The following is a 27,405-nucleotide window of genomic DNA, read 5'->3' on the forward strand; positions in this document are numbered from 1 at the left end:
AGCCAAAGGAATAGACATCAAGATAAGTGTGTGTTGCTTGAAGTGAAGATTTATTCTCAATACAAACACTATTCTTTTTTTTAAATTATCCTTGAGAGTAGAATGTATTTTGGCAGCATATACATAAATAAAGCATAACTTACTCTATTAGGTTCCCACACTTGTAGTCATACATAATGTATATATACACGCCTGCCGTGTATACAAATACAAGGTTAGGAAAGTTATGACCAATTAATTCTACTGTCCTTCCTATTCCCCTCCTCTCTCCTCTCCCTCTGTTACCCACTGTCCAGTTCAATCTATTTCTATTATTCCCCTCCCTAACTTCCCCTGTTTTGGGTTAGCATTGAGAAATCAGAGAAAAAATTCTGCCTTTGGTTTTATGGGCTTGACTTATTTCACTTAGCATGATATTCCCCAGTTCCATCCTTTTACTAGCAAATGCCATAATTTCATTCTTCTTTATGGCTGAGTAATATTCCATCAGGTATATGTACTACATTTTCTTTGTTCATTGATCCATTGAAGGACATCCAAGTTGTTTCCTTAGCTTGGCTATTGTGAGTTGAGCTGCTAAAAACTTAACACCAGAAAAATAAACAACCTAATCAATAAATGGGCAAAGGACTGAACAAACACTTCATAGAAGAAGAAATATGAATGGTCAAAAATATATAAAAATATAATGTCTACAATATATTAAAAAATATATAAAAATATAACATCTACAATAATTAGAGAAGTGCAAATTAAAACTACACTGCAATTCTCTCTAATTCCAGTTAGAATGGCAGTTATAAAGAATAACAACTAACAATAAATAATAAATAAATGGTGAGGATGTGGGGAGAAAGGTTCACTCATGCATTGCTAGAGGAACTGCAAATTGGTGCAACCACTGTGGAAAGCAGTATAGAGATTCCTCAGGTAACAGAATGGAATCACCATTTGACCCAGTTATCCTACTCCTAGGTTTACACCCAAAGGACTTAAAATCAGCATACTATAATGGATCAGCCACATCAATGTTTATAGCAGTTCAACCTAGGCATCCTTCAACAGAGGAATGGATAAAACAAACACTATTCTTACCTGCAAGAATTCATTGCATAAAATATTCCAGTAAAGATGGAGGTAAATAAAGCAAGTGTAATATGAACAAAATCTAAATATTTTTGCAATTTTATACATGATGACGATTGTCAAAGATCTAAGAAAGTTCAAGTTTAATATAATAATATGTTGTTTGTAGTATCTGTTATTAAAATAATATAAGGAATGTGAGAAACAGCATATCACAATCAAATCATAAAGCTTTTTTGTCACTATACATTTTATTTTAGTAGAAAGGATGTTTTAAGTAAAATGTCATCAGAGGAAATATAAATTGTTGGTGAGAAAGAAAATATTTGAATCTAGGAATTGAAGAACTAAAGGAGAAAAATATATCTCAATTTCTTATTAGGTATTATCTTCTAGAGAGTAGAATTAGGGCTGGAAAATGAAGTGGGACTTTTGAATTTTACTTTGCACACTTCTGTATTAATCTGAATCATTCACAAGAATAATTCATTCTCATAATGCTATGTATTATTAGAAAACAATGAAATGAGTTTTTTAAACCTACCCAATGAACAAACATAAGATATTAAAAGAAAAGAAAGAGTATGAAGAACAACAACAAAGAAAGGTATTGGAAATAATTTCTAGAATTTAAGGAACAAAATTAATTAAAAACAACACCTAGCAGAACCAAATGTGCTCTCCCAAGGAGATGGCTGGGCACAAGGCACTGAACCCCAGGACACCAGTGACATCTGGTGGCAAGGATGGACAAATCTGAAATCTGGGTCTGCATCAGGGGTGACTGGTTGCCTGATGAAATTCTGCTTTTTCACAGATTGAAAGAGTCACAGTGATGCCATCTGGGAACAAAGAGCTCCTTACTCCGGCCCCACAGCCAGGAGAGTTCCAGGAGGAGGAAGGAGAGGAGGAATCCACCCCCAGGCTGATTGATGGCTCTTCCCCACAGGAGCCGGAGTTCACAGGGGTTCTGGGCCCCCATACCAATGAAGGTTGGGTATATCAGTGCTGAATTATAATTGAGAACACTTTATCATCTCTCAAAACTGCCGAGATCCAACTTCAGAGGGAGCCTGGAAGACCCAAGGACAAAGCCTGAGATAGACCAAGTTTGAAGCAAAGTTATACATGTATTTCCTATTCAAATATAAAATAATTTTTTTAATTATTCATCTCTAGCCTGAAGGAAAGGATCAAATAACAAAACACTTGGGATGGAAATATTTGTCTGGCATCATAAGTGAAAAACCTTTGTTGTGGAATGCATTTCTAAGAGTACTGGGTTAGCAAGATGAAACCTATGACTCTGAGATTAAAGTCAATGCAGTTCAGAGTGATAAGGTCACTATGATGGTGGTGATAAAAACTATAATAATAACGTTTTGCACTAATTGAACACATGTTTTCTGTAGGCCATGATGCTCAGCACTTCACATTGTCCCATTTGACTATTACTGCCTCTGTGGACATGCTGGCATTACTTATTTCATTAGTGTTGAAGAAACTGGTAACTCAGGATAGTAACTTGCCACATGCCCCCTAGCTCTTGGTATGCTGTGTTTAAAGCCAGACTGTTGGAATTCTTTACTATTGGAAAAGAGGCTTTTTCTCCTCACTCAGTTCTAGGAAACAAGAGAGAGAAAAGACAGTGAAACATTCCATAACATGAGACACCACTTACAATGACATGAAGGTGGAACCAGACACTTTTAGTTAATGAGAAGGTTTTCCTCAAGAGAACTCACACCAGAAAGATTTTATGCAGAATTGTGTAGTGAGGGACTGTGGGAAAAAATGAGAAAGGGTTGAGGGTTTCTGTACATTAATTTTCAATGGCCACTGTTCTCACACATATGTCTGTCTAGTACAGGGAGACAGACAAAAATGCTATCAAGTCTCACAAGTGTTTTGAGAAAAGCCAGTATCAAGTACACTGGGAGATGAAACGAAACGAGGGGAGGACATAATGACATAAGGCAAGATTCAAAGCAGTGCACTGAGAGTGTCTTGGAGAAATAGAATGGCCAGGTTATATGTATTCAAACCCAGTCCTGCAACTTGTTCTATATCCAGTCTTGAGCAAGGCATTCAGTGTTTTTATGCCTTAGTTTTCTCAGTTAAAAATGGCTTAATAAGTAATAGAATTGACCTTACAGAGTTGTAGCCTCTGATATATCCACTAAATAGCAGTTATTAACAATATTCTTTTATTGATAGAGGGGTAGATTCATTTTTTAACTGTTAATGAATTTCTCAGTGTACAATATGGTGCTGTTAAGTACAGGTACTAGACACACAGCATATCTCTACACTTACTAATCCTATGTAAGTAAACCTTACAGCTGTTGAGAAGCTCCTCATTCCCCTCCCCTCTCCCATCAATCCCTGGTAACTACTGTACTACTCTCTGCCTCTACAAGTTTTTAACTCCTAAACACTACTTCACCAAGAATATAAAGAGTGACCATTTATCAGATGCTTCCTATATGTCAGCCACTTAAGCTGTTTTATGTACATGATCTCTTTGAAGATTTTCAGAAACACTACATACTAGTGAATATTTAGAACATAAAAAAATCTAAATATATTTTACTATTAATAATTTCTGTGGGAATATTTTAAATCCATATAGGCTGAAACTGTGAGTGGAAAAACCAAAATTAAGTTATAACAGGTGTGACTACATATGAATTACCCTCAGCATTTATTGATAAATTAGCAAGGCCAAGAAATATTTAAAAAAATCAAATGCCTTACTTTAAAAAAAATGTGGTAAGTGGAAAATGTTAATGTATAATGATTGGAGAAATTAGTAGGTATCAAATATTTTACAGCTCCCCCTTGAAGGAATTTGTTCTGATTTTCCATTGTTAATTTTTTTTTTTAATTCCTGAGGTTATTATAAGATGTTTTTCTACCTTAAGATTACAATTCCTTCTCTTGCAGGTTTCAAGCTCCATGGGGTTTCTGTCTGACGATTTATAATCTCCAGGACAACATCTGTGTAGCCTACCTCCCTCTACACCTAGTAGAACTGAGCACCTGTCTATCCTCCCACAGTGGGAGATCTTCCCACTGTACTTTCAATACCATTCCCACTTCTCCCTCAGGATCCCTTTGATATTCCACCTCTGCTCTTGGGGAACTTTTCCTTCTAGTCCCTCCCACTTTGATCACTTCCCTGCATCCAAAGAAGCCCAAACATTTCTTACATCTACTCTCATTCCTTATCCTATACCACCACAAACATCAAGAGCATTATCTACAGTTGCTGTCACTTTTCTCTTCCCTCCAACATCCTCCTGAACAAACTACAATCTTCTTTCCAACCTCATCACTCAACATATTTTATAAAGTCTCTCATAACTACTGTAACAGCTCATCCAAGAACAATTCTCAGTCCTTAACTAAATGACATCTCAGCAGCCTTAGACTCTTGACGATTTCATTTACTTCAAACATATGTCCAGGGGGCCCCAGATAGTGCCCTTCCCCAAGTTTCATCCATCCCGCTTGTCACAGCTTCTCTATTTCCTTAAGAAGTGTGGCCTTCTCTACACAGCTACTAAACAAACAGTGGAGGAGGGGAGGCAGTGAGAGAGACAGACAGAGATAGAGATAGATAGGCAGAGAAGGAGAGACAGACAGACAGACATATATTGGCCAGTGTGTTGAGATATAACACAACCTAGCCATCTTTGGGTCTGTTTCCGTCCTTATAGTCACTCTTCTAAGCTACCACCATGTTTTGTGTAGAATACAACTCTGCTCACTCTCCCATCTGCTGTGCTTCAGTCTTCCACCACACTTTCATGTAGAATGATCTCTAAACATGCAAATCAGTTTGCATAATGCTCCTGATCACCCTTAATATAAGGAATAAAACCTGCAACACAACCTACCAGGCCCCTGCATAGTATGGCCTACCTATTCCCTTGTTCTCTGAGCTGTGCCTACGTGGAGTATTTTTCAGTCTTTCCAAAGTAGAAGGACTTGGCACATGATGCTTCCTTTGCCTGGCATACTCTTCCCTCCCTTCCTGCACAGCCAATTCCTTCTCTTCCTGCAGGTTTCAAGTCAATTATCATTCCTCCAAGACCTCCTTCCATTACTCCCCACTAGGGCAAATCATCCTAGGTTTTGTTCATACATTTCATCCCATTCATTGCCATTATAATCTTGCTTGTTTGTATGATTAACATTCATCTCACATAGCAGATATAAAATAGAACTGTGTCTGTGCTTACCACTATTTCACCAGCTAGAACAGTGCCACTTACACAAAAAGGATTCAATAATATGTATCAAATGAATAAATATTAATTATTATATCTTTTTTTGCAGCACGTTTGTTTCAATGGGATACTTAAATATGGAATTCAAACTCTAATACAAATATTATATGTGATTTTAACTTTGTAAAATATAATCTTTATATTTTGAAGATAGAATTTCTAATAAATATAAAATTCACTATAATTTAAAGAAATAAAAAAAATAGAACATAATCATTTCCTACTCACAGCTAGAAAAGTGGACAATAAGACTTTTGGTATTCTATAAGAGAGGTCTTTAAATTTAATTTCATAAATAGTAAATATTTGGCAAATGCCCACTACTTAAAATAATACTCTTCAAATACTCCGTAATTTAAAATATACTTTAAATATGTTGGGCACAGCTTTAATTGATATACTTGACTTTAATATTCCCTTTATAGAAAATTATGAGAGAAAATATAAAATGGAACATAATGGTGTGTGTGAGATTCTAATCTTGTTTACTAAATATAATTAACCACATTATTGGGGAAAAATATTTACTTTCATATAATTATTTCCCTTTACCTTTTAGACTTTCCAACCTGCCTTCTGTGTACCTGTATAAGCACCACAGTGTACTGTGATGACCATGAACTTGATGCTATTCCTCCACTGCCCAGGAAGACTGCCTATTTCTACTCTCGATTTAACAGAATTAAAAAGATCAACAAAAATGACTTTGCAAGCCTAAGTATGGATGACAGCATTAATGTCCTTCTTTTCTTTTCAGACTTCCCTGATGATTTTGATAATATAAAATGTAGGCATGGAGAATGAAAGTTGAATGCCAAAATATGACTCATAAGTCAATTATTTTTCCCATTTAAATATTTGAGAGATTACTTTAATAATGATAATAAAAATGAATAACTAATGGCTATTATAAAACTATATAGTTGTTAATATTTTCAAGTGAGCCATTTTCAACTAAATATAAATCATGAGTAGTCATATTTATGTGCTAGAATGTATTTCATTGTGACATTAAAATAAAATGTCATGGCTGTGTATTTACGAAGATTTGGTGGTTTTGGCAAAGCTTCCATTAAAGCATAGTAGTTTTGTGATTGATGAATGCAAGCCAAAATTCTGACTTTATGGTTGTTGCCAACTTAGAAGAATTTCCGTACTTGTCGTTGTAAAACATTTTAATCACTTGAAGATTTTTTTTCAATGCCTGTATTTTGGGCTATTAGAATATCTGACACTCTTCACTGAGAAAAACATCATTAGTAGTAAAATCCAAAGTTTTTGAAGAGTAAAGAGATAGAAAAGTTATTTTAAATATAACATGTAAATCTCATTGCTAAAGTTAAAATTTCTTATAAGCACATGAATACACATTGTGTTTGGAGGAAACAAACAAGTTTTATAAAATAAGTAGAGAGATAATTATGTTTTTAACTCTCTTATTACTAATTAAATTCACATTTACATTTTGGGGGGCGGGTGCTGGGGGTTGAACTCAGGGACACTTAATAACTGAGTTACATCCCCAGCCCTGTTTTGTATTTTATTTAGTGATGGGGTCTCACTGAGTTACTTAGAGCCTCACTTATGCTAAGGCTGGTTTTGAATTTGAAAACCTTCTCCTGTCTCAGGCTCTGGAGCCACTGGGTTTAGATGCCTGCACCACCGTGATCAGCTCATATTTACATTTTTAATATGTGGGAAATTTTACATTCATATTTTACTTGAGGAAAATCATATTCAAGATAATTTGATTACTTCCTTCTTTCTTTTCATCTAGATGATTTAAAAAGGATTGATCTAACATCAAATTTAATATCTGAGATTGATGAAGATGCATTCCGAAAGCTGCCTCAACTGAGAGAACTTGTCCTGCGTGACAACAAAATAAGGCAGCTCCCAGAACTGCCAACCACTTTGACATTTATTGATATTAGCAACAATAGACTTGGAAGGAAAGGGATCAAGCAAGAAGCATTTAAAGTAAGTTTTAGGTTTCATATGAAGAACTTTTATTTTCCCATCTCATTTGCTGTCAATTAATATCTTTTTTATTCCTATAAGAGTTGATATCAGTTGGCCTGTGTGGTGGTGCCTCAGCTCTTCAAAGGTGTTTGGCTGGAGGAGATGAAATATTGTCTAAGTTTTGGGCTTGTGTTGGAGAGAAATGCTATTTCTCCATGCCTATAAAATCAAGACAAGTCTTTCTGTGTCTCAAAGTCTCACTGTAGAATGTCTTCCATGGGAATCACTACCTTGCTTAAATTGAGAAAAGCAGACAACAGAGAGAGGTTCTTCCTAGAGATGGAGAAACACTTTCAATTTTCATAAAGAAATCTTTGCTCACAGCCAATTTTTCTAAAATTTGACTGGATCTCCTACCACCTCAGCTAACAAGGCCTGAATAGGCAAAATGCTATTTTAGCAACAGTTGCCTGGAGAGGGAATGAAGGGTACAGCTGTGACACCATTAATTTCTACTAAGTCCCTTTGTTTGGACTGTTTTCAGGATATGTATGAACTCCACCATCTCTACCTCACTGATAACAACTTGGACCACATTCCTCTACCACTTCCAGAAAACCTGCGAGCCCTTCATCTCCAGGTAGGCTTCTGACAGTAAGGTGAGCCTCAAAGCTCCATGGAGAAAATCAAATAGAAGGAAGTCAGGACACAAAAATCTGTCCCAAATGGCCTGTTAACATACTCTGATGATTTTTTTTTTAACTATTTTTTTTTCTAGAGAGCACAATTAGAGAAAAAAAGTGTGTCCTACATCTGAACACAAAGTATTTATACATCCATGGTCCTATCTATCCCATTTGATTTCTATGTGGTCCTACTGCTGCTCCTCCTTCTCCTCCTCCTCTTTCTTTTTCCCCAGTACTAAAGCTTGAACCCAAGGATATTTTATCACTGAGCTAAATCTCAGCCTTTTGTTGTTGTTATTATTATTATTTTAAATTTTGAGACAAGGTCTCATTACATTGCTGAGGTTGACTTTGAATAAAGGAATGTGTAAGGATTAGATATGGAAGAGAAAAGAGAGAAAAATTGAACTTGACTTCTATTTTTCAGGAAAAATGTGAACTTTAGCTTTTAAGTTTAATATCTTATATTAAATTCAATCCTTAGGCATTCCCACACACTCAGAAATCACAAACATCCATTTCTCTGCATAAAAAAGAATAGTTGGTTCTTTTCTTTCATTTTTAACTAACATAATTAAAAGTTTGGATTATTTTTACTCCCATTAAGTTATATTTGATCTTTGAAGGGATGAGTGAAAACACATTTTCAAAACATTATGATCTAATAGTTTCTAAATATATTTCATTTTCATCTAAGTGATTAAAATTTTCTGTAATGAAACATTTTTGGTTAAAAATAAATTATTTCTTATTCACATATGACTTTTACTCTACAGTATAATCAACACTCTTTCATAATTTCATCTGTTCCATAGGATAAATGTGCAGAGAAGACATCCATTAAGTGCTCAAATAAATGTCATAGTCCAATATTATAAATTTTTAGCACAAAAAGCATAAACCACTCCAAGTAGAGATTTTGCTATGCAAGAATAAGTGTCTAGTTCTTGTGTTTTTCTCTATGGATTCTATAAATATTTACTTCCATTTCTTTCTTTTTTTTTCTATTAATGAATATTATCTATTATATATGTGTGTTATATATCATATACATATATACTTACATAATCTTTCCACATTTTAGGGTATTTGTGCATATCTGTCTTGGTCTTCTATATTTTTCTCTTTTGTCAGTTTGTCTAATAATTTTCTTCTGTAATCAATATCATTTAATGTATATTCTTTCTTGCCCTCATTCTGTTTCTGGATGACTGTACTTTCTTTCTTTCCCTCTTGAAAGGTGTATTTCTGTATATATTAAGAGTTCTTGCTTTGTGATAAAATGTATGATTTTTCAAGGGAAGCCTCAAAATAAATTTTGAATTTTATTTTCCAATTATTAGTTAAATATTATTGCTATTGTCTGAGATGATAATGACCCTATAAAGTAATCAAAATCTCTAATGTTATATTTGAATTTAGTGTGCTTATATGTACAAGATGATATGAAGTTTTAGTCTTTACTTTCACATTCTTATGTTTGGAAAGGTAAAAGTACACATTTTAAAATATTTCACTATAAAGACTACTTCAGCAACATCAAGAATATAGCTGTTTTTAATTTAGATTACTCTTGTGTCCAATCTACATGCACTTTTAATACTCATAAAAATTATCGTTTGATGCATTTGGAAATGTTTGGTCAGCTGAAAACATAGTAATTAAAGGTGAAGTTTCTGGCAAAAACATATTTTCTGGGTTGAATTTCAAGTACTAGTACTATCTAATATCTGAACTTCTCTGCCTCTGAGTTTTGTTATCTGAAATAGAGATAATATATTGTGTAGGAAGGCTGGGTGGATTAAATAAGATAAAGTTTATAAATTGAGTATTGCAATTACTGGTACATGATTAAAACTTAAATGTGAGGCATAAGTTTTACTTACAACATGTCTATAACCTATCAAAGGGAACAGTAGAACTAACAGACACTAAATCTGTATTATTAGTCATAAATACATTATAACACAAAGTGGTTAATACACTAAGAATGTATGATGAATCACACATTCACCTAGCAAAAGAACCCTAAAATTCATCAAATGATATCTATCAGAAATGAAGACACAAATAGATACTTCAATATTCTACTTTCAACAATGGTAAAACCAACTATCTAGAAGATCAGTAATAAATGGAAGACTTAAGCAACACTAAAAACCAATTTGACTAACAGACATTTACAGAACATTCCACCCCATAATATGCATTCTTTTAATGTGCACAAGGAATATATCCTGGGATAAAATACTAACAGACCACAAAATGAGTCTCAATGAATTGAAAAGAATTAAAAATAACACAAAGTATATTTTCTGATTCCAAAGAGTTACATTAAAAACCAATCTCATAGATAACTTGAGAATTTCAGACATCTGGATATGAAATAATATTTTCCTTAAACAATGTTTCAAAAAAGAAATCCTCAGGAAGTTAGGAAAATATCTGAGAAAATAAAAACATAAAAACAACATATTAGAACTTATGGAATGAAGTTAAAGCAGTGCATAAAGGAAAATGTTTAGCCTTGAATTATTATTAAGAAAAACCATCTCTTCCATCTGGAATAAGTAGAGGCAACTAGTCAAAAAAGATGAAAATAACAAGAATTAGAGCAGAAATAAATAAAAAACAGAAAAATAATAGAGAAAATAAACAAAACTAAAAGTTGGAAATGTTTGGTCAGCTGAAAGCATGGTAATTACAAGTGAAGTTTCTGGCAAAAACATATTTTCTGGGTTGAATTTCAAGTAGCAGTACTATCTAATATCTGAACTACAATTATCAAGAAAAATATCTCAAATTAATAAAGTCAGGAATGTAAAAGGAGACACTACTACCAATCTTACAGAAATAGAATAATAGGGAATACTATGAACAACTATAAATGTCAACAGATTGGATCAATAAAATGGAAAAACTCAAAAAAGACACAGAATTGACTAAAGAATAAACAGCAATTCTGAATCAATATATAAAAAGCAAACTATATGAATGCAGCTATTTGTGAAGATTTTCTGAGAAAAGTCCAATCACACATGATTCTGCTGATTAATTGTATCAAGTGCTTAAATAATTAATACCAATATTTTACAAACTATTCCAAATTATAAAAAATGAAGAAACATTTCCTGACCCATTCTATGAGGCCAGAGTTACCTCAACAACAAAACCAGTCAAAGATATAATTGGAAAAGAAAAATATAGGCCCATATACCTTATAAATATAATACAAATATCCTCAGTAAAATATAACAAACAGAATCCACCAAGTGATAAAAATGAATACACAACAAAACTAAGTGGAATGCAAAGTAGTTTTTAAAAATGGAACTATGTAATATACCATATTGATAGAATAAAGGATAAAAGGCGCATAATTATTTCAATATATGCATAAAAACCACTTGATAAACTACAGCACCCTTTTATTACAAAATCATTAAAAAAACTTCTAGGAATAGAACTTCCTCAATTAAATAAAGAACATCTGTAAAAAAAATCCATAGCTAACATTATATTTGATGGAGAAATACTGAATATATCTCCCCTAAGATTAGAAACAAGAGAAGTTTAAAATACTGTTTAATCTCTCTACTTCTATTCAACATGTACCTTGAACATGGGCTAGACCAATGAAGAAAAACATATACAAGAAATGAGTAAAATGCCATTCATATTAAAAATGAAATAGTTTTGCTATTTTCAAATAACATGACCTTTTACACAGAAAATCCTAAGGAATCCAATAAAAATTGAACTAGAAAATGAGTTCAGTAGAGTGGCAAGTTATAAGATCAACATAAAATATCAATTGTTTTTCTGTAGAGAAGCAATAAATAATCTGAAAGTGAAATTAAGAAACATCTGTTTATAATAATCACAATTTTAACTACCTAAAAATAAATATAAAAAGAAGTACAAATCATGTCATGTTAAAATTATAACACATTGTTGGAAGTAAAATGATTCAAGTATAAATGGGCCTATATTGGTGGATCAGAGGATTTAATATTAAGATGAAAATGCTCCCCAAATTGGGCAACAGATTTTGAATTCAACAAATCCTTATAAATCTACTAAACTTTTGACAAATAAAGTATTTCTGAAACACATTTTAAAATCTACACATACACACACACACACACATTTATTTTTAAATCTTGAAAATGTTTTTAAATTTATTTGAAGTGGTGGTTGTGAAACTTTGTGAATATATTAAAAATCATACAGGTGAACATTTTAAGTGTAGATAATATGGAATACATTCAATAAAACTATTTTAAAAACTCAGTCCTGGGCCCTAAGCATCCTCCTGTTATTTTCTTTCCCATTCCTTTACTTACCTTCAGCCCAGCTGACTTAAAGGTAAAATGCTAAGAATAACATTCCATGCTGCCTCCTCAGGATTTTGAACTTCATATTCTCTTGAATTTCCTTTGCTTGGTTCCTCCTGTGTCTTCTAGTCATTCTATTCTCAGTTCAATTGATACTTCTGAGAATATATTTTTTTTCCTTTTTTCATAGTACTCATCATTTTGGGAAAAAAAAAAACTTTTATTTAAAAATTTGCTCTTACCTACTTACGGCATCCTTTTTAAAGTATAAGTTCCATGAGGACAAGAGAATATCTCCTTTGTTATTTGATGCATCCTCATTCCTTAGAAAGTGCTTATATATAGTAACTGTATAATATGTACATTTTACTGAGGGAAGGAACAGAATAAAAACAAAGGTGAGGTAAAATAGACTATGATATCAATCAATACTAATGATATGTAATATATTATTTATTTTCATCTTTTTAGAATAATAACATTCTGGAGATGCATGAAGATACCTTCTGCAATGTTAAAAATCTGACTTACATTCGTAAGGCACTAGAGGACATTCGGTTGGATGGAAACCCTATCAACCTGAGCAGAACTCCTCAGGCATACATGTGTCTACCTCGTTTGCCCATCGGGAGCCTTGTGTGATTTCAGATAATGGCTAGCATTATGATGCTCACCACAACAAAATATTTTTTTCTGCTTTCTTCAGAAACAAAGCTCAGCATGAAACTTTCAAATTGCATTCCAAAAGCTGATATGATTACACAAAATGCAACTCAAAGTGTTAATAAATATATGATGAAAATTTAGTAATTTAAGAAAACATCAGATAAGGAATAAACCTATAAACTATTCAGAAAGAGCAAAACTAAATGACAGAACCAATTTTATAGATATTCTTAAAAATCAATTATAATTTTCAAGTGTTAGGAATGCATATGTTAATTCAAAATTAAGTATATAATAAAGAAAATTTTTAAATTGAACATTAGCTATTTAGCTAGAATTTAGATGTTTTTTCATTAAACTCTTCTATTCCTTTTTTAGTTTTCACTAACACATACTTTCTCCTATTTTGTTAAAGAGCATAAAGAAAAATAATAAATATGTTTGAAAATTACAGTGGCCTTGTGGGAAAATAGCTGTTGTACTCCAATTATATACATAAATAATACATATAACTCCAGTTTTCGAATGATGATATTTTCATTTAAATTTTCTGTTAAGTCCTTTTAGACTTTTGCCCACATAACTGGTTATTTGGTCTATTTCTGTGTCTGCAAAAAAGTAAAATATAGAAAATGGAAAAGAGATGATAATCACACCAGGAAATAAGGAATACTTTGAGTTGAGCTTCTATAAAATGTAGAATATAGGAACCTGTATCTGAAACACAACAAAAGGATATCTATAAAGTGTGAGCTTCCTTTCAGCTGCAAAATACTAAGTTCCACTCACTGAAAATAATGTCTTCTTGATTCCTTATAAAGTTTTCCCTGAGAAACAAAAACTTATATAGAAGTAATATCTTCATTTGTACACAAATAGATATGTGTATGTGCCACTTGAATATACATATATCCACGGCACGTGTGTGTGTGTGTGTGTGTGTGTGTATGAAAGCATGCATTTAAAGTACAAGTGATACTAACTACTAACTATTCTGAACCTTGTTATTTTCATTTTAAAATAGTTCTTGGTGATATTTCCATATCAGCAGGACTCTACTGATTCTGAAAACTATACATAATTCCATTACAGAAATATATGTATTTGCACTTAAAACAATCAAAACTGTCAAAATTCTCTTTGCTTAAAAATAAATAATTTTGTGTACATGTAAGAATACATAAAGTAGAATTTGAAGTCAAATATTATTATTTTACATTTTAACAAATGTTACTAAATTTCCTTTAAAATATTACACCCACATTTTCACCTACAGTGTGGGAATGATACCTGAGTCTGTACTACCTTACTATAATAGTTTAATATCAAACTATTCTACCACTGCATAATCTATTTCTGAATTAATACATTATAGTTAAAATGAGATAATTATCAGTACCTTCAAACATTTAAAAATACCTTTTTTTCAATTATCTTTTTTTCAATCAATTACTTTTCAAAATCTAAATTATCTGAATTTTTTCTTATTGTTCAACATCATTTGTTGTATGTCATTATTTATAGTTACTGGAGCTAAATCCAAAATTTCTATAATGTAACAATTAGAGAATACTCCTCTAACATATATCCACTTTAGGTATATAGATATTTTTTTGATTCACTCTAAAAGTATGGTACCAATATGTGTCTAATAATGAAAAAGTATGTGATAAATTTTCTTGAGCCCTAGGGAGGAAAAGTAATCATGACTTTTTTTTAAAGAGAGAGAGAGAGAGAGAGGAGAGAGAGAGAATTTTTTAATATTTATTTTTCAGTTTTTGTTGGACACACATCTTTCTTTTATTTATTTTTATGTGGTGTTGAGGATCAAACCCAGCACCTCGTGCATGCCAGGCAAGCACGTTACCGCTTGAGCCACATCCCCAGCTCAATCATGACTTTAATCAGATTTTGAATACCCCCAAAACTGAACATCTTAACCATCCAAACATCAAGTACCACAAACCAGTGACATTTAAAAACTGATTTTTTGCTTTGACATTTTAGATACACATCCTCATAGCTACATTACTATGAACCATACTAAAAGGGAATTTATTTTAATTCCGTCAAGAATTATAAATAGCAAAATTATATATATATGTTATATAACAAAAAGTACAACAAAACTCTTGACTTAAACTACACCCATTTATTATCTGACACTTCTCTTGATTGAAGTTCCATATGACTTGCATAAGTTCTCTACTTGGGAATTCATCACACTGAAATGCAAGTGTCCTTGGCTGAGCTCTTACTTGGAGATATGGAATCAACCCACATCCAAACTCATTTAAAAGGCTGGAAGAATTTGTTCCTGTGGTTGCAGGAGTGAGGTTCCTAATTCCTGGCTATCAGCCAAAGGCATTTCCCATCTTCTAGAGGACACACCCATCCCTCATTACAAGGTAACTTCCAGCTTCAAAATCTAATAATAGCACTTTGAATCTTACTTGGCTTTCTAATCGCTCTGATTTGTTCTTCTTTTCTATTCAAAGACAAAATCTTTCTTTAAAGTTCTCATTTGTTAGGGTCACACCTACCTGTTTAACCTTCATACTTAAGGTCAACTGCTTTGGGACTTTATATCTGCAAAAAAATTTTTAAGAATACTTTGATGAATGTTTGAAGATCAGAGGTCAGGAATCCTAAATAGCCATCTTTAAAATTTTGTTTATCATATCTCCAAGTCCTAGTAGTAGTAGTAAGCAAATGGTAACTCCCCATGAGTGATGACTTCTTTCTCTATCCTTAAATCTTCCTAGAAATGCACAGAAAATATCAGTGGTAGCAATGTCAATAATAAGGAACATTGGTAACATTTAATGAATCAAGTTTATGTCTCCGAAGAGGAAATAGTTATTCTTTAGTCATGTCTCCATGTGGACAAGAAAACAGACAATATCACAGACTTCTAGCTGGGTTGTGCCAGTGAGGGAGCCACATGGGTGATTAGATTTTGACTAATTTGCTAATGTTTAAGAAAAAGAATTATAATGATCCTTAGAAAAACAGTTACTTTAAACATATACATAAATTTTAACCAGAACTGTCTTACATGTTATTTTTGCTTGCATATATGGGAAATGCTGAGGAAAGTAATACAGGAGAAAGAAAAATCATCTACTAGATTTAATTCATGCATTTTCATGAGTTAAATGATTAACACTGCCAGTGGTTAAAAGTTTACAAGATGTCCATAGAGATGTTATGACAACTTTGTATGATGTTATATAAAATACTAAGAGCCACAGCACATCATTACTATAAAATAGAAGATGGTAAAATACAAGAGACCATAAAAGTGATACATATTTCAGTGAATAGTGACAGAAAATCACTTTTAGATCTAGAGTTTAACTCTGAAGGATACTAAATGTTGTTTTAAAGTTAGTGCCTCTTGACCCACATTGTTATAATAGCAATCAATTATCAGATTCAACTACACGCCAGGCATTCTGCTTAAGTGTTCATCCTAAGGGTTGGGGAAAATCAAATCACAGATCAAATAAGTGTCCTGGGTCATGATGTTACCTTTGTTTACCGGTGAGTCCTTGCTTCCCCAATGTTGAAGTATAATACCAGAGAAGCATGCAGAGGTAAGTTTAGAGTGGAAAGTAGAAGCTTTATTAAGGACAGCTGAAAAGACTTCTCTAAGAGGAAGAAGGGGACAAAGAGGTGGAATCCGTGGAAAGGGGATGTCCCCCTCTTTTATAGCTAAGGTCTTCTTTCAGCTTTCCCACATTCCTGTCCTCCTTCTGTTATCTTTCAGTGATGGAATGTAGGTGGGAAGGCCCAAAGGATGGGGCACAGGTGGGCCAAAGGAGTAATCTGGGCAGGAAGGACTTTTGGATTAGCATCTCCGCATTCCCAGGGAACTGTTTCATTAACATTTCTTTGGGATGGGCTCTGGGCCTTGGGGATATTTACATTCCAAGAGTTGTTCTGCTTTTCCTGGACTCCATTCTCAACATGGTCTTCATTTTACTTTGATATTAGACCCGATTTACCTAACAACACTGACTACCTGTATTTAAATCTGGCTTCAATGGGAAGCCCCCTAAATTCTGTCCGGACTCCATCCCATTGTTGTGCTTAAAAACTATAGTCTCACCTTTGTCCTGTTATATTAGAATATATTAGAAAATGGTGTTACAATATTAGAAAATGGTGTACAGATTGGATGGAGCTACAAATATCAGCATGGTCTTTCTTTGTGAATGGTGACTTCCAAATTACCAAAAGCTTCCTTTGAAGCTTTTTCACAATGGAAAAACCATTTCTGGGAGCCACAGTAGTTGTGTATACTGCTGACTTCCAGAAAATCAGTAGGAAGATGGATTAACATCTTCCAGGTTCAGAGGAAGAATCTAGAAGCCTTTGTTAGCTTATTCTTTAGGCACAGTAGTACAATAGCTCACAGTAATTTCAGGGGAACAATGGAGATGTTCAATATTTTAAAAGTAAAAAGAGAACATGGAAATAATTATATTATTGTTATATATAATAATTTAATTTGGATTATATACTTTATAATAACAAACAATAAAATATATAATTATTTTATTATTTTTATAAAGGAAGAAGCCCATGGAAATCATAATGAGGCTTGGCCTGCAAAAACATTACTGATGATATCAGGTCTTCCCCCAAATGCTGCAGAATATGTTTCTATCCTCATAGCCTCATCAGTATGATATTATTACAAGATCAAGGGGATTTGTACCAAAAAATAAAATACTGGTATAAAAAGGACATTCTTATGCAAACATGACAGTGCTAGTTGACATTTACACAGGCACTGTGATTACACACTCACAAGGCTACTTTGCAGTTGCTGTTTACCAAGAACTGTAGAAGGGAGAAGTGCTTATTTAAAGCCTTGAAATGAAATGACTATATTTTAGCAATCTTTCTAACTAATCATATTTAAGTGGCCATTTCAAACATATCACATTGTTCCTTGACAGCTCTAACTTTACAACTGACCTCTAAGCAAACCACATGTATGTGTCTTAATAATACTATTTCTTGCCCTAAATTGCTACATGTCAGTTTTCCTTTATACATTGCAGACTTTTTTCCCAAGGGGAGGAGGTGCATTCTACGGCTCTGGAATATTTTATACTTTAAAATTAAGCAAACTTGTCCAGGTTACAATTCCTATCTAATTATTACTGAGTACACATGGTTTTGAGGTGTTATAACTAGTATAATTTTTGACAGTTCTCTGAAAATCTTGATTTGCTGTAGGATTACTAATATCAGAAGGTGCCAGCAAATAGTACCTACACACAGTAATATGATGAGTTTAAAATTGACCTCTTCATTTTTCTTTAAAGGTGTCAAAACACACTCTTTGTAATTAACACAAAGTTAACTTTCTCTTCAAAATTTTCTTAAAATGATTTGATGTTTCATTAGTGGGAAATATCATAATAGTGTTCCTTGATAGAAAAAACACTTCATAGTATTGCAAACTAGCCCCTCTACTTCCCAAATTAACAAGAGAAAGAAATGGGAAATTTTGAAATTCCTTAGCTCACCTTTGAAAAGCTAGAAAAGCTTACTATCTTGCACCTAGTCTCTGTGACCACAAGATGGGGCCAACCTTTTTTAAAATTCCTGTATGGGGTTGTCTTTGCAGAGGAAAAAGGTAAGCCTCTGACCATGCATAATATGCTCTAATCACTTATTTATATTTGTATCACATAGAGCAGCATTAGTTGCATAGATTGACCTAAAAATTATTTATCGAATTTCATTATCTAACAAAATATATCACTTATACCAAATTTCTTTCTGAAGAATTACATTTATAGATTTAATCAGCTGAGGTTAGTTTCTTTCAAAGTCAAATTTAAAATGAATAAATCTAATAGGTATACCCAATTTCACTTTGCCGTAGAATGATGATTAGTATTGTCCATATAGAATATTTAAAAAGTGGAATTTGTGATAAAATTTTTCAGTGAGGAGTTCACTTCTCATAGTTTGCTTTGGGTATGGATGCTTACAGACTGAATTTTGACTGAGCTACTACTGCCACCAAGTGTTTGAATTTATTCAAGTCACATAAATGAAAAAAAAAAAAGAAAAGAAAGAAAGAAAGAAAGACCACACCAAGATTATAATGTTTTTAACTTATATGAACTTAATGCTCTCTTTTGCATATCATAAAACATAGTATAACCTATATCAACATACAGCATTTACTGGAATTTCACAATGCCAACATTATTAAAAGTTTCCAAATAAATTGCTGATTGGGAGCTATAAAGGATATATTTTAGACATTTTTCTGGATTTACTTTACATATACAGCAAACTGACTAGAAGGTCCCCCCCAATAATTTTCTGCTTTCCAGTGTTCATAGCTTTGTGTTTCCCAGCAATCACCCATCCCACCTTTTGTGCTGGCATCTCTGAGCCTTCCTTTGAACCAAAAGAATGGTAAAGATGATGAATGGCATAAATGTCACATCCATGATTATGATAAACACGTACACAGTATCTATGTGTGCATCTCCATCTGACGAAGAACAACTAGGGAGATACTCTTTCTGGGCTTGATGTAGTACATCTGCATTAAAGAAGCCTATGGAAAGGAACTATGGGCAATATCAAGAATCTAACTTTGATCTCTTGTAGGTGGCCTCTGCATCCTAAAGGTGGCTTTCAGCCAACAGACAGCAAAAAGGAAGGGCCCTCATCATAGATCCACAAGTAAATGAATTCTCCTTTAACATGAATGATCTTGGGAGTAGATTTTCCCAAACTGTGCCTCTGGAAGAGGACCTGAAATAGCCAACACCTTGATTACAGCTTGTATGAGATCCTGAGTAGAGGGCTTGGCTAAGCTATTCTTGGTCCTCTGGGAAGGAAGAGATAAACAATGAATGTTGTTTTAAGCAACTAAGTTTATGGTAATTTTTAATGCAGCAACAGAAAACTAATACAGACTATAATAACATAGTATATATGTTTCATTTTGATATTGAATTAGAATATTTCACTTAACAGTATAATAAAAATATAGGCAACTAAAAGTGTGTCTTTAAAAATTCTTCAATTGGATTTCTGTTATATTTAACATACTCTGGTGGTAAACTGTGGTATAGCAGAGCATTAAAAAATCTGTAGTATAATCCCAATCTTATAAAAATGTAAAAATTAAAAATCACATCTGATTCACATAAGAGTTGACTATGACAATATTGATTTTAATAGGTAAAATGAATAAGAAAGATAAGCCAATATTGTATGTAGAAGTCAGCTGAGCAAAACATGATGCACTTAATCATCTGTAAAATCAATCATGATTGTTTTAATATTTTGTAGTTGTCAATGGATCTTTTATTTTATTTATCTATTTATCTATCTTTCTATTTATTTATCTATCTTTCTATTTATATTCATATGTAGGGCTGAGGATTGAACCCAGGGCCTCACACATGCCAGGCAAGCTTTCTACCACTAAGCCACAACTCCAGACACCTTATCATCATTTTTAAAAAACAAAAAGAGAATAATGAGAATTTCATTACAGTAATATGGTCAATTTCTTAAAGGTCTCAATTAAAACTCCTATAGTATGACATATGTCCTTAGAAAAATAAGCCCAGAAACCACAATCCATTTTGAGGTAAGTAGAGCAGGTTAAACTGTCAAAGGTATGAGTCTGCATTTAGAAGGGGTCGCTGGAGGCCACCAATGTCAGCACTATGTATTTTGAGTCAAGAAGTTTTATCTTCAGCAAACCAAAGAGCAAGTGCAATTGAGTGAAGCCTGTGGAGTCCAGAGGTCCCAAGGTAACTCTGGACTCCTTATCCAAGAACCCCCATACTGTTCTAAGTTTCCAGCCAGCAATGCATAAATAACCTTTGCAAGCTTCAGGACTTTCACAAATTTTGCTTCCCTGGGATTTAATGGATGGAAGTAATCAGTTTTCTATTTTTCACGATTTTATACACTACAGAAAAGTAATAAAGGGAAGTAAATACTCTGGGTTGGTTTTCTCTAGGATTACAATTAGTGAGCCTTGATATTTCTACAAAGTGGGACAAGAAAAGAACACAGGGTGGTAGGGATGCCTATTGTTACATCATCCGCAAAGATACATGTTCTTACATACACTGAAGTAGCCCTGAAGTAGTTAAGTATAGTAATGATGATAACTAAGTAATGAAGTATTTATGGATTATACGAAGTTCTTTAACGAAATACCTTATTTAATCCTTCACACAATCCTGTTAATATAACAGAACCAGACTAAAGGTATGGGTAAAGAACCTGAGCCTTAGGAAGGTGAGCTGAAGTTGAATTACATCTAGCTAAATCAAAACTCATATGCTTAACGATAATACTTCTAAAGCTCCCAAAGTATGCTATAAGATCAGTGAAGAGACAAACGGAAAAGACATAATCAGAATATTCCTATTCTCAAGAACAAACCCATGAGGTAACAATGTTTCTTTAGTCAACGTATGCATATGGTATGTTATAATTAGCAAAATACTTTCCAGTACGTTTTACATTTACTTTCACAAGAATCCTATTTAAGTTGGGTTGGTAGTATAGCCATGTCATTAAGAACTCCGAGTTAAATTTAGTCTTAAATACTATCCCTGAAGTTCATTAGCCCCACAACCTGGGGTAAAATAATCCCTCAGTTCCCTAATCTTTGAAGTGTGGTAACAATGTATCAGAAGACAAGAAGATCAAGTGCCATAAGCACACCTGCACTCAGTTCACACACTCAATACATGTTTGTAATCTGTTCAAATATGATGAATCCCGAACCCCCAAAAGATGTAAAAATATTTATTTGTCTATACCCGAGTTCTCCCACCCTTGCCCAGGTTCAGTTGAAAGTCCATCTTCCACATCCCTGATCCGCAAGATGATACAAAAGGATCAAACAAACTCCCTAAAGTGTTGCTTGGGTTGGGCAGCATAAAACCAGTCCCAGCCTCTCGCCCCACACCCCTCAAAAACTGCGTCACAAGCCCCTTGCGAATGTTCAAGGCACACCTAGTCCAGGCCCGAACCCCGCCTCCACACGCAGGGATGGCCCTCTCGATCCCGATTGGCTGTCGTCCTGGCAACCGAGGACGCGGTGGGCACGTGAGGGCCCCCCAGCCGGTATTTAAAGGCTGGAGCTGGCTGTGGCCTCTCAGTCCGGCCAGGACCGCGACGGTGAAGCACCTGGGTTGAGAGGGAGTGGCAAGGTAACGCGCAACCACTAGCTCCCCCGTCCCCAGCCCAGGCCTCTGCTGAGGCGGGTGTGTGTTGGGACCCGGGAGCAGCTCTCACTGCGTGTCGCCAACCAACACCTTCCTCCCCCACCATCCTTACCCAGCCCCAGTCCCACTCAACCCACCTGGGCAAGACAACCCAGGTGCGAAGGACAAGAGATAACTACGAGCAAGCGGTGAAGAGGGGGGGCCTCCTGGAAAGAGACGAAGGCAGGATTCCAGCCACAGGCATGTGGTCATCCTCAGACACACGCTGAGGAGGTTCTTCAAACCATCGGATCTGGCCAAACTTGACAGCTTCTAGGACGCTACTATTTAGACCTCTTGGGGGCTCCCTGAACCATGACCCAGACCCTCTACAACAAGGAGGACCCTCTTAATCTGGGCGGCGGCTGGTCATCCTCTGCCCCCTTACACACCTGGTCATCCTGCCATGGAAGGCGCCGAGGCGCTCCGATTTACAAGCGGCGGTACCGCTATGGCCCCAAGGCCGAGTATGAGCCTCCCAGGAAAAAGCCCAAGCAGCACTACGGTCCAGGCCCGTGGTTCCAACCTCCCCGACGGCCCTGTTGGGCCGTGTACTCCAACTGGGGGCGTTGCGGAGGGCCCTGGTGCCCACCTCCCGCAGGATTCCGGAAGCCCCCCTACCAGATGCACATGATCCGGGTGTATGGTCTGCACCCACTCTGCCCTTGCTGCTGCTCTTGCTGGCGTGGGCCCTGGAATCCAGGCTGGGAAAGGCCTCCAGGCAGGAAGAAGCGCTGGGGCCGCAGAGGCCGCGGCCTACGCCGCCACCCTCGCCGCTCCTCCCCAAAGAGCCCGCCGGCCGAAGCGAGCACTTTGCTGCGGCCTGTCAACCTGTATGGGTGGCGCGCGCCAGGTATGAGAGCGCCACGGAACACCACCCAGTTCATTATGAACCAGATCTACGAGGACATGCGGCAGCAAGAGAAGATGAAGCGCCAGCAGGAGGCGCTACGAGTGCAGCAAGCCCAGGCTGAAGGCTTGGCGTCCCCGGCCGGCTCCACCGGAAATGACGCGCCCCCTAGCGGCGGTGAGGAGGACTTGGAGCTGCAGGAAACTTTGTATAGCTTCATGCAGAATCCCTCTCTAGTCTTCAGTCCTGCCCCAGAGGAGGAAAAGCAGTCTCCCAACACGCAGCTGGTGGAGGAAGAGGAAGAGGAAAAAATTGAGGATGAGGAGAAAACTGAGGATGAGGAGGAGTGTGACGAGGAGCTGTGTGATGGAAAGGAGGAGGAGGGTAGTGAAGAGGAGGAAGAGGAAGAGGAGGTGGAGAATGGAGAGACAGAAGAAGAGGTGGATGAGGAGGAGGTGGATGAGGCTGAACAAGGAGAGGAGGATGAAGAGGAGGGAATGGAAGAGGAGGGCCTGGAGGAGGAAGAACAGAGAGAGGATGAAAATCACTTGCCTCTGGAAATGCCTTTGTCAATCCTAGTAGGGGAAGAAGAAGAGAGAAAGAATTTTATAGACTATACTTATTTAAGCACAGAACAGATTATTCCCAAAGTGCCACAGGAAGCTCTCTTCACGGTACAAGACATTAACCACTAGACATCTGGAAGGGAATTGAGGAATGGGATGGAACTGAATTTTGAGGCTAAGATCGATTAGCAACTTATTAAAAACTAATTTAAAAGTGAGTTCCATTAATAAACATATCTATGTAAACCCCTTCTTTGGCCACTATAAAATGCTTAAACATTGGTGTGTTGGTGTATGACTATGGGTGGGGGTGGGGAGCTTTCAAATATTTTATTGCAAGTGATTAAAGGCCAAATATTTTATTGCTACAGTTTGAATAGTTTCATTTGCTCTTTTCTCCTCTAGACAATTGTGCTTTTGTTATGGCAATGCTGATCTGATTCATGCAATTTAATGACCTTGGTATCAACAAATATTTCGACTGTTATGTAGTTAAGCACATAAGATGGCTATTGAATGTTTTAAAACACAATTTTTCTACATTATTTTTCCTTGTAGATTTTCTACCTTCAGAGTTCACTTTTGAGGGTTGTATTTTGGTAGCCCCATTTTCAGTCATTTGTGGCATTGCTCATTTATATTCCTTATTCCACAGTGCTATGGATCTTCCTCAGAAGAACATGAAGTTGCTTCTGTGGAACTGGTTATCTGCCATGGCCTCAACAATCCATAATCCATGCATGGAGAGGATTCCCCATGGTCAGAAGTCAACTTGCACATCTAGTTAAAATCCAAGGTAACTGCAAACAATGGAACATAGCTTTGGTTTTGAAACCTTGTTCCTGGATATATTCCTTGCCTAAGTCCAGAGGAATCATAAAACTAGTTTTTTGCAGAATGGATTTATAAGAAAAGATTATTGACCTTTTGGGGGTGGAATACCTTATTTTGTTTCCCAGTTTAAAAAAAAATGATGTGTAAAATGAGACTTGTATGAGCTAGATTCTGATATCTAACAATTACTTGTGAAGAATATATCATAAAGATATCTTTAGCCCAAACACTTGTAGGAAGTAACACATTTCTTCTTAGACAATAAAATGTTCTATCCATAGCATATTTCCAGAATATCCCTTGATGAAGAATTTGAACCTGCCTTCTCCAAAATACCATGATGAACTATGCTGCTTAGTTGGAACCACATTTAATTGCTGGTTGAAGAGAAGACTACATTGATATTTACCAAATGTTGATTTTCATTCATATATTTCACTTTTTTTGCAGCTTTCAAGATAACAAAGTTAGCTGTTGAATAAAAAATAAAGTACACATTCTCATTTATCAAAAATCTATGTAGCAGTGCTTCGGTATCCAACAGGATGAACAAAAGAAATGAAATTAAAATACTTTAGGAATTTTACAATTGCACTAAATATTCCAAATTAAAGCAGTCGATGACCAGTTATATTTTCCAATGTTCAGTTTTTCAATGACCATCAATGTGCCTTTCTATTACTGTTCTAATATATACAAATAGAGGCAATCCAAGAATGATGCTACTGATAATACTGGTCAATAAATCCTAACAAATATTCAAAACACCAAAATAATCACTAGGTTAAATGTAAGTATGTTCTTATGAAGCCCTTTCATTTATGATTGAATTTCTTAACAGTCACATGTAGACAATTCAGTTTCTTCTGGCAAAAGATTCCACTTTAAAAAATGTAAAAATATAACAAAGCATTATTTGTTATTCATTGTAAGGGATATAAACATTAACAATGCCGCAGGAGTTTACACTTTTTACCATTGACCATGATTGAACATATATGGAACTGCTAGGGACCAAGTACTATGAATAGTGATAAGGAAAAACGGTAAAACAACAAAGGAGAGACATTAAAATAAGACAAATTGGCCTTTGCAATAATTCTGAAGCAAACCACTATGAAAGCATAAATCACAGGGAATCCAACAGTGCGTCTGGGATGTCTACTTTGTGGGAAGAGGGAGCACTGAATCTAAAGGCCAAGAGCTGGGGGAGAGTGAGGGGCATTGAGGAATTGAAAGACTAGAGTCTCTGGAAGGAGCAGCCAATGAAAACCAAGAGGTAGGCAGAAGCCATATCTTCTCATTCCTGTGCTACTCATGCCTTCTGAAATAGACACTCGCAAAAATTAAAGAAGTCATTGATGATTCATCACCTATTTTTTAGTAGATAAATATTGTTATAGTCCCTTTCCTGATCCTATGGAGTATGAAATGATTAAATCATGTTGAAGGGTTATATTTAATCAATTTCGCATCTTTGTGATCAAAATACCTGACAAGAACAACTTGGAGGAGGAAAAGTTTATTTTGGTTCACGGGTTCAGAAGTCTCATTTCATGGTTTTTAGTTCTAAGGCAGAAGCATCATGGCAAAAGGACACCACAGAGGAAAGCTTCTCGGCTCCTGATAGCTGGGAAGCAGAGAATCTCCAAGGCCACACCTTCAGTGACCTACCTCCTCAGCCAAGACTCGCTTGCCTGTAGTTTTTAAAACCTCCCAGTTAATCCATTTAATTTACTAATCCATCAAATGGATTGACCTAGTGATGAGGTCAGAGCAGAGCACTCACAACTGAGTAATTTCACCTCTGAATATTGCTGCATTGCATAGCACATGAGCTTTGGGAGCACATTCCAGATCCAAATCAGAACATAGGAACTGGCATTTCAGTATCCCCATCATTACCCTTCTCAGTTACTTTCTCTCCCACTGTCTTTAGGGATCCTAGGGTTTGTTGCTTAGCATGATTGGAACACTTAGTTCTTAGCTCCTAGTGAGAACTCTGCAAAGCTTATTTGGTACAACTTGATAATTCAGTAGACACTGAAGTATTAGTATGGGTTCAGAATAAACCCACTCTTTAGTTTTAGAGGTAAGTATCCTCTTGAAGAAACAGTTTTCCAAAAGAATCTTATTATTCTTAAAGTCATTCAAAAGTCGATGGCGTGGATACAGTGATACAGAGGTACCACTTAAAAAAAAATTATTTGTCAAATATCAAAAAATAAGGTTTAGAAGGCCTAAAATAGATAAGCATTTTTGCTACTTATCTGACAGCATTTTTTAAAAAAATTTACCTTCTTTACTTTGTCTCCACAGTAACTTGGATTTTTTTTCTGTGAAAATATTAACTGTCTAAAGATGGTAAATATAGTTGACATTTAGAGATCAATTTTGAGCTCTAAATATGATTTCATAAAATTTTATAACATCTGTAAATAAAGAAGACAGTATTTCTATCTTATTTAGTGCCATTAAAATAAACCCAAGAGGTAAAATAACCAATCTCTTGCCAGCTATACTAACTCTACAAATCTGGGAAATAGATGATATAAACTTCACCTCAAAGGTAATTTTGAGTCAGACTAGATAAGATGAAGGAAACAGTTTCCTTAAATGTTTTATGCTGTTTTAGTGGTATAAAAAATGATGCATTCAGCTATGTTGTTGGATATCACACAGATTTGTATTAATGTAAAACAATTTTAATGCTTCTGAATCCCTTAGGCCTTGATTATCCCTTAGGCCTTGATTTTCAGTGTATTATCAAAATCAAAGTGTGGCTGTGTTTTAGCTACTTTGGTAATAGCATTTTTTTCCCCAGTATTTCCTTAGTTTT

At 35.2% G+C, this 27,405-nt stretch overlaps 2 protein-coding genes across 2 annotated transcripts in view; both read left to right on the forward strand.

Annotated features, from left to right (window-relative positions):
- Epyc (epiphycan) overlaps nt 1–13,008 on the forward strand; it is a 32,095-nt gene extending 19,087 nt beyond the window's left edge. Inside the window, exons 2-6 of the mRNA XM_026398664.2 lie at nt 1,904–2,078; nt 5,941–6,099; nt 7,159–7,361; nt 7,888–7,983; nt 12,838–13,008. Of these exons, the coding sequence (XP_026254449.1) occupies nt 1,904–2,078; nt 5,941–6,099; nt 7,159–7,361; nt 7,888–7,983; nt 12,838–13,008 (804 nt within the window). The remainder of the gene's footprint in view (nt 1–1,903; nt 2,079–5,940; nt 6,100–7,158; nt 7,362–7,887; nt 7,984–12,837) is intronic.
- Nucleotides 13,009–22,631: 9,623 nt separating this feature from the next.
- On the forward strand, nt 22,632–23,861 carry Ccer1 (coiled-coil glutamate rich protein 1). Its single transcript, XM_026396640.1, has one exon. It carries the CDS (start codon nt 22,632–22,634, stop codon nt 23,859–23,861), a length of 1,230 nt encoding a protein of 409 aa, XP_026252425.1.
- Nucleotides 23,862–27,405: the final 3,544 nt, after the last annotated feature.

The sequence above is a fragment of the Urocitellus parryii genome, chromosome 5 (genome assembly GCF_045843805.1).
Source record: "Urocitellus parryii isolate mUroPar1 chromosome 5, mUroPar1.hap1, whole genome shotgun sequence".
Classification (NCBI taxonomy): Eukaryota; Metazoa; Chordata; class Mammalia; order Rodentia; family Sciuridae; genus Urocitellus; species Urocitellus parryii.

Excerpts from the sequence above, each read along its gene's own strand:
- Ccer1 (XM_026396640.1), top strand. The coding sequence starts at position 22,632 with ATGACCCAGACCCTCTACAACAAGGAGGACCCTCTTAATCTGGGCGGC.